The sequence below is a fragment of the Streptopelia decaocto genome, assembly GCF_964273445.1.
Source record: "Streptopelia decaocto genome assembly, chromosome: 2".
NCBI lineage: Eukaryota > Metazoa > Chordata > Aves > Columbiformes > Columbidae > Streptopelia > Streptopelia decaocto.
In genome coordinates this window covers 153,990,574-154,002,293 of record NC_138655.1, presented here as the reverse complement: position 1 = coordinate 154,002,293, position 11,720 = coordinate 153,990,574, and the positions used below count along the sequence as shown (strand labels likewise).

Sequence of the window (11,720 nt, the reverse complement as noted above, 5' to 3'; positions counted from 1 at the left end):
TTGGCAGTGGGTAATGGCACAGCATCTTGCACTGGGAAATAATTCTGCCCGATAATTGGAGGGCTTGGCTTAGGATGCTCTAATTTTGAGTCTTTGGACAGTTTGTTTGGATATAACTACCTGTATTTTCAGAAAGCTGCAGTACATGGCTCACAGTAAATCTACTTCAAACACTTGCTGATACTGTTCAAACTGATCTCATCTGCCCTGATCTGCAATTTTGTGTTAGCTGAAGTAATAAAAGAGTCCTGTTAAACCTAAATTATCAAATGAAAAAGGCAATTTTCTCATTCATACTCCATTAGTTTTTTTAGTTATTGCTAGGAAAGCTCTAAAATGCTTAGGCCATAAAATAAACATGTGGCTTAATGTACAGTATGCGTACTTAAGAGGATGATGGCATCTGCAGTAACTGCTCCGTACTGCTATCGTAATGGAATGTACCAATTAAGCAACGGCACATATCAAGTAAAGCATACAAAAATGTATGGCAAAAAGTAACAAGCCTTCTGCCTTTTTTCTTTTTTTTAAAATAACTCTTTAATAGCTAAAAAGAATAAATCACCAATATCCACACCTACAACACAAAATTGCAAGATGGTTGATCTTGATAGATGCCTGTTGCCCCTATGCCATCAAAAATATGCAATATTGTAACTTTAACTTTTCACTGATTAGAAGTTTATAAAAGCTTCCCTCTCCTAAATTAAATTCAATGGTAGATCTTCCAGTGTTGAAGTCATACAGTTAGCCTAATATGGCTTCAAGCACACAACACTGTTAAGATTTTGGGAAAAAAGCACCCCAAATTCTTAAATCACAGAGATGTAGGATAACATGAAAAAGCATCCAAGTATTCACTTTTGAAAATGAAATCAAGAACCTAGATCACTTAGTACCTTTGACAATTTTACTCTCAGGCCCTTCATTCAAACTTATCAGAGTACTTTCTATCAGTAATTTCAATTCCTTTGGTAGAGTACCACAACTAAACCTGTGAATTCACATAGGCAAGATCGCATAACGAAACCATTTACAGGCATATTTTAGCATTACTTTGCAACAGCAGGCGTTAGGATTTTGAGAACACAAGAATTTCTGAAATTCAACCTGTGTGCTTCTTTATCCCTCGACGGTTAGTTAAAACAGGTATCATTCAGAATAAGGAGCGAGCAGAACCTCTGCAGAAAGGTGCAACGAACATCTGGATCAGACAAACTTGATGAGAATCACAAAATGCTGATTGAAGATTTCTCCCTCAAGCCAGGTTTTTACAGAAATAGATTTTCCCGGCTAAAAGGGATGGCACAGCACAGCTTTACAGAGGGAAATGCAAAAAATATAAAGAGGAGAGTCTCATTTTCTTCCTCAGTCATCCCCTCAAATCAACAATCTGTTTCCACAATGGCTCCGGACATTTACCTGGCGCTGACATGGTCTTTCCCCATCACCCGAGGTGACTCTACGCTCTCCTTGTCCGCGCTGCCAGGAGTAGGTAACGCTCAGAGTTGTTGTGCTCGTTATCTCCTGGCTTCCCATTAACGTGACCAACTTGTTCTCCCCAGTTGCAACAACCGTGCAGGCCTGTTTACTTATAGTTCAGATTTTCTTCTATTCATGGCACAAAGCTGAAAAGTAAACAACAGTTAAGAAAACATTTGCTTGCCAAAGCCCAGCATGAGAAGGCGCGAGCTCTCTTTGCCAGAGCCGGGGCGCGTGTTTATGCACACCCTCAGCACTGCTTCATGATCTTGCTTGGCATTGTAAAGGAATGATCATCATCCTCTTCAGCCCCTCCAGTCTTAGTCAGTCTTTGAGAAATTACAAAATATAACAGAGCATTGTTTTCTGATACTATATTGACTGCACTGATTACCCACAATACTGTATATTTGCTATTAAGAACATGGATGTGTGCTTTGAAAGTGACATTCAGGGCTTTGAGGATGTGAAAGGAATTGTTCTGTCACTTAATCCGAGGCTTCAATGTACTTTAAAAAATTTGTTTAAAACCCCAAAAAAACAGAATACACATTTTAACTGTTGAACTTTTACCAGCTAAAGGAGTTTGTAAGGACCCTATCACTATGTGGTTACAACAGAAGATACACAGTTAAGGTCAGGTCACGGTTTCCAAGAACATTCACAGGGACTGAGGATGAGGAAAACGAGGGACGGATCCTGCGGGAACCTTCAGGAGCCTGAGCCGCTCGCTCACTGGGGAAGTGCTTTGAGTATTGCATTCACTTCCTCTGCAACTGCCGTCAGAGCAAACTCAAACTGCTCCTGCGGAGAGAACAAACACATACTCTGAATAATAAAACAAAGCACTTTCAAAAGCCTGGTTCAGCGTATTCTGCAGCCGAGCATCCTGAAGACATTGTTAAAAATATGAATATGCAGGATGAACTGTGCACTGCAACGGAAAGGAACAAAATGTTCTGGGATTATTGATGCCATATACCATGTCTGACAGCATCTTGAAGCAGGAGTCATTTTAATGGAGAAAAATGTTGGTAGCAGAAACTAAGCTACTGGGACACAATGATGTATTGCAATTGTGTGGTCAGAAGGGTTTGGGAGTATTTGATCATCAGCCATTTCCTTCTGACACAGAGATGGAAACTAGTTAACATAATTGAGATACGGAATAGGTGAGATGCTGCAAAGCAGAGCCTTTGGCTTTTCTCAGGACTGTGTCTAGTTGAAGTCAGCTCCCCACCTTGGGTCTATTATATAAAGCTCTTTGGTTTACCTGTTATTCTTTTTCAGTCTCCCTTTTTAACAGCTTCTCTGCACCCCTAAACTATCTAACGATGTTTAGACCACTCCTGTTTAAGAAATACTTGGCAAGGTTTTCCTCTGCTATTAATTTACTGTAAGCACAAACCCTAAAATTACAAACAGGTTTCTGAGCTGTGTTGGCAGAAGTGTGAAGGACACAGACATCAATGGTCACATCATCTAAGTGCAACCCTAATACACTCCTAAACTGCCCAGTCCTACAGAAGGACAAAGGAGCCTTGCTTTCTCAAGGTTAACAGGTATTGTTTTTTCTAACCAAGTAATTTTATTCAGAAATTTACCTTACTGAAATATCTGACAGTATGATTTGGCGTTTGTAACTCTTCAGATGAAAAAAGAAATGTGGGCAGTTTACTCAGAATATAGGTAAATCAAGGACACCAGACAATAACTGTGCAGAAGTTTCTGGATTTTCTAGAAGTATTCCAGTGGTTTAAGTCAGCCAGGATCAACAGATGCTGAACAACCAACTTTAAGAATGGAAGTGTGAGATATACCCTGCAGTGTCCTGAGATCAGTGCTGGGACACCATCTGTGCCTCCAATTAGGAAACTGGTGGTCTGGTAGGTACCTTGAGCCCCATTGGTGCTGCCAGGGGCAGCTGCAGGGATGCAGGTACGTACAAAGCAGCGGTGGATGGCCTGAAAGGTGATGACTAGACTAATAGCATTGATTTTCCACAGTGCTTCAATTTTCTGTGGAAATCCGCAGGAATGATGAACTACAGATGTACAACTCATATTTCAGACAGACGGCTGACTTTTGCTTCCTGCCATTCAGTGCCCGTCTTCTCTGCTTTGTTTTACCCCACTGCAGAGTCATCTCCCATGTGGAGAGGCCTCAGAGAGAAGCAATGATAGGCACAGCTCCTGAGCAGAAAAAGAACAAAACTCAGAATGATTTCTCAGAGACACTGACTTTCAAGAATTTTGCTGTCTGCCTGCTGCTGTCAAAGTGGCAGCCTTGTACGTTTGCTGGACTGCAGCCAAAAGTTTTTAATCAGACATCAATTCACCCTAAAGAGTAGGACTCATCCTCATTAGGCACAGAAAACGGTGTATATGCCTGCCTATGCCTCCCCGCACTTTCCAAGGTCTCTGCAATTAAACAAAAGACTGGAAATGCTGGTGGCCACCCAGGAGCAGCAGTTCTATTTTAACTGGAGCACAGTGAATTTGTGAGAGGAGCTGCAGGGCAGCGGGTGCAGAGAGAGTATTCATCTGGATATGCCGTGCCACAACCAAACCTGGCACCTCAAAAAGCTTCAGGAAATCTGGGCTGGAGCAGGAGAAGTGCTCACCTCCAGGAAAAGGAGCCTTGGCAGGAAGAACCAGCAGCCGCTGGACCCCATCAATGCATCCCTGCAAGGGGAGAGACCTGAGGAGCTGCCTGGGCACGGTGGGAGACCCTTGTGCCCAGGAGAGGGACAAAGCGGGTGCTCCCAGGATGCCACTGCTCAGATGTGAGCGGGAGAGTCGGTCCCCTCACTGCCAGACCTTGGAGCACCACAACAGCAGAGGCTGATCTGAGCACGACAGGGCTGACACAGTGATGCAGCCAAGTTTCAGAGATGGACAGATCCCTCTTCCAAGATGTGGGTGTCAATCAAAAAGAAGGGAAGCTACCCATGTTAATGAGTCTACCTAATACCTAATACTCTTCAGCTGAGTATTTTGTAGTCAGGAAGAACTTGTATGATAGGGGACTACGATACTTTAATATTAGTTGAAAATAAGGTATGTTACTCTAAAGTTATTCACTGAGCAAATCTGGCCTTCACTCTCATTGGTCTGAGGCGTGTTCACCTTATTGTTAAGAACTGGAGGCCATTGACCTGCGAGTGCCTCCCCACCTCATGAGTGGGGAGCTCTAGGCATCACTGCACCACCTGAGGAAAAGCGTCCGTCTCACCTGAGGACTGTGGACCGATCAACATGAACTCCAAAGCTGGAGACCAGTGAAGAGCACCACCTAACAATAGGCGTGACCCTAAATTACTGAGGCAAAAAAACTTGCAAAGCACCATCTTCACAGCCAGAGCTCAAAACTGATTGTGAAACGCTGCAGTAAAGCAGAGAGTAGAACAGACACAAGAGAGGTGCCAGGACGTGGTCCTGCTGGGACCACACAGCTGAGCGCTTCCCCCTCCTTCTTCTGCATAATGCGCCCAGGTGAAACGCAGATCGTGCGGCTCCCGTTGATGTGCATCACCACCCTCCAAAGAAAAGCCTTTACACACCTCCCGCTCCTTTCCATGAGAACAACCACAGTTAGATCAAATTAATTTCAGTAGTTTTCAAAGGAGCTCAGTTTGTTGTTTTGTACGGCTACACTGCCATTCATGTATGCTATTTGCATATACAAGATTGACTGGAGATGAACTTAGACATCTAGCTCTGCCTAGAAAGTAGAGCTGGAAGGTCATCTTGTGGTGTTAGTCCACCTATAATGTAGAGGTGATACAAATATATTTAGAAAAAAATAATAAGCTGTGGTTTATTAAGTCTACAAATAAAAATTCCCAGGAAAACAAACTGAGTACATGTAGCATATATCACACAATAAGGAATCTTAGCTAAATATTATAGAAAGATATAGAAGGAGAGAAAAAAAGAAATATATATTTTTCCCATCACAGAGAATATGCTTCTTCCTTCCTTCCTTTTTCCTCTCACATGCGGCACACCAGTTCTATTTTATGATTCCCCTGCAAAAAAAAATCCCAAACCACAAACCCTCTATTATGCTTCTCAGAAATGCAGAATGTCGTTATGATAATTTCATTACCATTTATTATATACAGTGCTTTTCAACTAAAGATCCCTTCCAGAAGACAAAATGTGGCAAACAAATCTTTCACATGCTTATTGGCAATGTGGAGCGCTGCCTGCTGGAAACACAATAACATTGCTGAAGCAAGTTGGTGTTTATTTTGCCTAGGGATATTCTGTAATTGGCATTTCTAACCTGACTTTTAATCCATTGTTTTAAATTACTCCAAGAGTCTAATATTCCTCATTTGTATTCAGCTGGGAAAGCACAGGGTTTGTTTAAATCCATCAGAAAAATTCTCTGGGGATTGTGCATTGCTAGCATGTAACCAGATATTTATAATTTGCAAGACATTAGCTTGAATAAGTGATTTGTGTGGTTTTGAGAAAACGACAATGATGGAAGAAGGAGCAAGAGAAGAGATAAGCAATATCCTGAGAAAATTTTTCATCCTGGGGGAAACACAGGATACATTTTTTTTCCGGAGCTCTTCCAGATAAATGTTTGGACGGGAAAAACATGTCTTGAGTAATATTTTCATGAGACTTGGGTAACTATTTCCGAGCTAACTATGAGACGTTGTTCGCATAACCTCAATCTTTGGTTCTGGAGCTGTGTTTTTTCTTTTGTTGAAGGCAACAAGCTGTAATTTCTCTGCCCTAAAAGTGAAATTGGAATTAGAGCTCTATATTTCTATGGAGCTGCCATATATTTTGGTTGCATTTACAGAGTAACTCAGGACTTGCAGCTTCCCTCAGAGTAAATATATGTGCCATTGGATACCGTGTATTATATGCATTTTTTTCCCAGTCAGAATAATCAAAGCAGAAGAAAGATTTGTGCAATTTTATGTCTGACTTGCAGATAAAGATTAGTTAGCTTTGACTGGCTCATCTTTATTTTTCATGCTCTTACTTAATTGGTAAATAATAATTAACATCCCCCCAGCTGTTATCCAGCACCACTTCTCCTAGTATTAGTGGGAAGACAAAATGAGATTCGAGAAAAGTTAAGAACCAATGAATCCTGCAAGATACACTTATTTTACCTTAGACCCTCAGCAATTTCAACTCTGTAAATGCTGCAGACTTTCCTATCAGTTCCAGCCTGGCCGAGACAGAGTGCTGTCATGTTGCTCGTTACTCCGTTTGGGGCTGTAATTCTCATTCAGTATTTCACAACGTCATATACAGATTTATTTGGTCTCCATGCCAAGAATGAGTTTCTTTATTGCCATATTTGCAGCTCTTAACTTGCAGCAAATACCCCCAAATATCATTCCATACATCACTGAAACTGTTAATAATAGAAAGTTTCATTTCTAATTTAAGGCACTACAATCACACCATCAGCTATCTTTAAAAATTTTACATTGTGGAAAAATGTCAGCTGACAGGAATTATAGAGTAAGATGTTCATCTCAGCAAAGGGTACAAATACAGTCACCATGCTACGTCCATAAAGGACGTGGCTTTAGGCACAATGCAAACTCTTCCATTCAAGATACTAAAAATGACTCAATTTCCTACAAAACCATATTTCCTTTCATTCAAAAACTCTTTTGTTTTTTTTTCCAGAAACAAATCAAAAGGAGCAGTTACATTTTCTTTAATGAGCTGAAGCTTTTTCACACAATATTACATGCACAGTTAAGCAGAGATACTCTAAGAAAATAATCCATATTTCAGGATGAAAGCAAGAACACTCTTTCAAATGCACATTTTCTTTAGTAGGCTATAGAATGTCGTCTTGACTGCCCTTCATATATGGTAATCAAGATAGATGTTGGAGATGTTACAAGAAAGAACAGTAGACACTAAAGAAAGTAGCTTGGATAAATCTTCAGCATAAATAAACCTCAGTTGGTAGGGAGCCAAACAGAGTAATCAGCAAGCGACCTGCGTTAAATTAGGTCATAGCCTCTCTCTTCTGTCATGAAAACAACTACTGTGAAAGACCTTTAACGTATTTAAAATCCCAGTGGATTTATTGACAGTACCTTTGTCTGGACCATGCCCGGTCTCTGGTCCCTCAAGTGCTCCAGGGTAGCAGCAATATCAATCTCTTTAGCACCTGCAACAAACCACAAATTGGGCTGAGTTCAGAGCACAAGATAATCCATGCTGCATCTGTCAATCTCTTGCTATCGGGTTCCCTTTGGGCTAACAGTCCAATTGAAAATTATTACATCCATCTCTCAGCAGACTTGGCAGGCAGCTGCAATTTTTGTGTTCATACAGAAAAAAATGAGAGGCTGGGGCAGCTTTTATTAGCATTAATTCAAGAAAAGCCAGAGAAAACCAAATTCTTAAAAACGCCTCTGCACCTAGAGCAGAATATATTTTCAGAACCTAAGGGTCCATTGTGGCAATGCCACCGAGTGCCCCTTTGTCACTTCTAGGAGTATGCACTGAATTAAGAACCCGAACCACACAAAGATCTACGTTGTTAAAACAAGGTTTAGGTAAACTTTTGTCACCCGCAGCTGAGATCCAGAAACCCTGTCTGTGGCTTCCTAGTTCAGGACATGCCAGACCGTTGTGCTGCGTGATCACTGCTTGAGCCGGCAAACCTATGGTATTTTCTTTAGGTTCCAGTTGGGGTGTCTGGACACGGCTGCCGTGGAGTGATTGGCAGCACTAGGATGCAGGAAATTGGCATGCAGAGCCTCACCGCTGCGGGGATGGGCTCCCTGCCACAGGGCAAACGGAGGTGCTTTCTTTTCAAACATGATATATGGAGAGGAAAGCACGTCCTTGTGCCTCTCACCTTTCTTATAATAACCCAGAGCCTGGAGAACTGAAAGGGACAGGGAGGCGCCCATTTCCTTCTCAATTTCCTCAAGTTTAAGATGTTTCAAGACACCCTCCCCATTTTCCTTAAATGCCTGACCAGACACATGTTTTTTGAGGGGGACCAAGAGAAAAATGAGGATTTTGTTCCCTCCGGTGTGAGCTCCAAGAGTAGACGCCTGGCTGGAAATCCTTTGAGAAGCTTAGCTCCAGAATTTGGCTCTCTCACATCTGTCCCATTCTGCATCTTGTAGGAACATCACATGGCACCAAAGCATCAGGCAGATGGACAGAGGGTCACCCTAGCCCATGTGTAGGTTCCTCATCTCCGCTTCCCTGTCCCCTACTGCTGTGGTTGTCCATGCATTCTCCTAGGGCAGATGTGGGTCTGTAGCCTCTGAAGCTTAGGAAGATGCTGACCCCAGGTCTCCCCCACCTTGTACTTACAGTTTCATTCTTAGATGGTCTATCAAGGACAGGGATCAGCTAACACTCTGAAATCTGCTCCACTTTGAAAAATACTCAACGATGTGCTCTGAAGAGGATCGTGGCCTTTCTATATAAAATTGTACAATTTGTTTCCCAGTGCCTGGCCCTAGGAATCTATTGGCCTGGTCTGTGCCAATTCGCGACTTCCTTCTGGAGGCATTTAAGTCTCTCCAACTATTCACAGGGGTCTCGATGCCTAACTTGGGGGTCATGCACCTAAAGTGTTGCTGTTGGAATAGCTTAGTTCCCAGGACTAGATTTGCAGGATTGGGTCAATGCATACCACTATTTCTACAACTCTTGCAATTTAAGGGCTTAACTCTAACTGTAATTATGCTCGTGTCAATGTAAACATTACGCACCTCCTCATTTACCCAACTCAACTTTGTAACTCAATACTATATTTCCAAAAATTCAGAAGAGCAACTCAAAGTAAATGATTTAATTTGGTTTCCTTTGACAGAAGACACAAGAACATATTTTAAAATAACATCAGCTCCAGAATAATAATCAATTTGCAATATTTTGTATTGATGAAAATACGTTCTTCAGCTGTTTTCAGAAATGGAATGAATCCATTCAGTAAATTTAACAGTGACAACTCAGAAAAGTTATCTGACAGATATTTTTGCTAATTACCACAGGTTGAGGCACTGTATGGTTTTTGCTTCTCCCCGCCATGCTTTGTACAGGAATTTACAGGGAGAAGCTTTGAAAAATATAGGAAGTTTTATTTTAAAATTAAAAAAAACCCCAAGCTTCCTTACAATGGACAAAAGCAATAAATACTCCCAGATGCTGTAAAGTCTGCTAACAGTGACAGTAATTATACCTTATGTGTGTTGCAGGTTTTGCAGTGGCAGTTCATCTGGAAAGCATCAGTAAAGGCACACTCTTTGTAAACCCTCAAACTGGCATAATGTGGGAGCCCATTTCAGTGTTTAGTCTCACACATGCACGTGCAATTAGGTGGGATTTTCCTGTTGCACCACAGATGTCCATAACAGCCGAGCCCTGCGAGTACCGCACACACTTTACGGATTTACTTGTTGCCTCAATAGGTTACCAGGAATTAAAATGTAGCATATTGGCTCAACAAAAGAGGAATTCTCTTTCAGAAATTAAGATATGAGAAAAACTTTAGACACTGACATGGATGAGGTTAAGCACAGTCCTGAGCCACCCTCCGAGATGTGCTGAGAGGATGAACCCAGAGATGCTCCCAATGGAGCTGGTGGGCTCCAGTGCCATGGGGCTTCCCCATGGCTGCAAATCATTATGTCCCACCTCCAGTAAGGGATGCTCTTTATTTGAAAATGCTCTAGCCTCAGGACATAAAAGGGGAATGGTTCATGACAAGACTTAATAACACTCTTTAATGGCCAGATGGGCTTCCGAGCTTACGTTTGAAAGAGTTAATTCTCCATTGCTGTGATGCAGATTGCAGGCATTTACTAGGGAACCGATGCTTGCTTTTTTATCATCATCAACGGAATGACATGCCTAATAGTATGAACAATGCCTGATTATAAAATCCTGATTTAGCAAAACACCAAAGCATATGCTTGCACTGGAACATAAGAATAGTCCTGGTGGGCCAGTGTGCTTACTGGGAAGCTTGCGTTTTGTCAGTACAAGTCCCTGAAACATCAGTTTTCACTGATTAGTGTCCCCCAGCCCATGGGCTGTGATCAGCACATTACCACAAGCACTTCTGATGTTCTTAGCCATAGGTAACCAAAAGGAAAAGGAGAACAAAGTGTGATTTTGCCGAAAGCAAGTGTCTTGTTCGGAGGCTGGGAGTTAGAGGTGAGGCAGAGCAGAGGCAGAGATTGGTTCGCTACCCCCTTTTTTTCCATTTCTTAATGCCTCTGGTACTACGGTGATGGGAACCACCTAAGTGCTTAGAAAGCTTGATCAACAAAACTTAGTGTTGCAAAGATGGGAGGCTGTTTTGGAAGAAAATTCCCAGGAAAAAGGATGAAATCAATGGCACAGGATAAAGCCAGTGCGACTTGTTTTGTCTCTACCTGAGCAAACCTCCCTTCCTCCCCCTCATCCACCGCTACATGTTCTGCATCTATTCACTTATTGTGCTTAAAACAAATAGCTTTAAATATATATTGCTAGTCCACTATTAAATCTCATTTTGCGATGAGGGCTTTTTTCCTATTCAAACTTAAGGCTAGATTGCTGTTATATTATGTAAATTCAGCTCACTTCCCCTGACGTGTGCGATGATAGTCTGTAGAAAGTTCTCTGGTGACCGAGATAGACAAAGGAAGAGATTTTCTAGGCACAAAGGGAGGTCTGAACCCAACCTGCTTTCACAGGTGAGAGGAGCTCAGTGTTTAACTGCAGTTTAACTTTCAGCTCTCTTTGCAATGTATTTGATTGAAATCTGACACAAATTCAACATCTTTTTTTTTGCCATGCTGAGGCTTTCTCTTTAATCTGAGAGTACAACAGTATGGCATGACATTCTGTAGCACCCAATACCATTTCATTTACGTTTTTGAGCCATTTCAGGGGATAAAAACCACAGCATATGCTGCACGACACTGGGAGAGAGGGATATTGCATCCAAGGACATTAGGGTCAAATCATGTTCTTACTGAGATGGCTGCAAAATATCCGCACACTGCTAAGGTATTTTAAACATCACTTATCTGGAAAATCCACATACAAACTTAATTTGATGCAGTGGTTTACAGTAAAAGCTGGAAGAACTTGATCCACTGATTCCAAAGATATCTCATTATTGGAAGTGTTTTGCTCAGGCTACTAAACCATGAAGTCCGGTAAGAGATGGAGATGCCAATTTATTGTTGTACTAGAGGGTTAAAAATACCAGGCTGGAGA

At 41.7% G+C, this 11,720-nt stretch overlaps 1 protein-coding gene across 1 annotated transcript in view; it reads right to left on the bottom strand.

Moving 5' to 3' along the window:
- Nucleotides 1–2,214: 2,214 nt before the first annotated feature.
- The window catches only part of PTPRN2 (protein tyrosine phosphatase receptor type N2), a gene marked incomplete at both ends in the record, with an annotated part of 645,993 nt that continues 636,487 nt past the window's right edge, over nucleotides 2,215–11,720 (bottom strand). Inside the window, 2 exons of the mRNA XM_082045523.1 lie at nucleotides 2,215–2,286; nucleotides 7,577–7,650. Coding sequence (XP_081901649.1) covers nucleotides 2,215–2,286; nucleotides 7,577–7,650 — 146 coding nt within the window. The remainder of the gene's footprint in view (nucleotides 2,287–7,576; nucleotides 7,651–11,720) is intronic.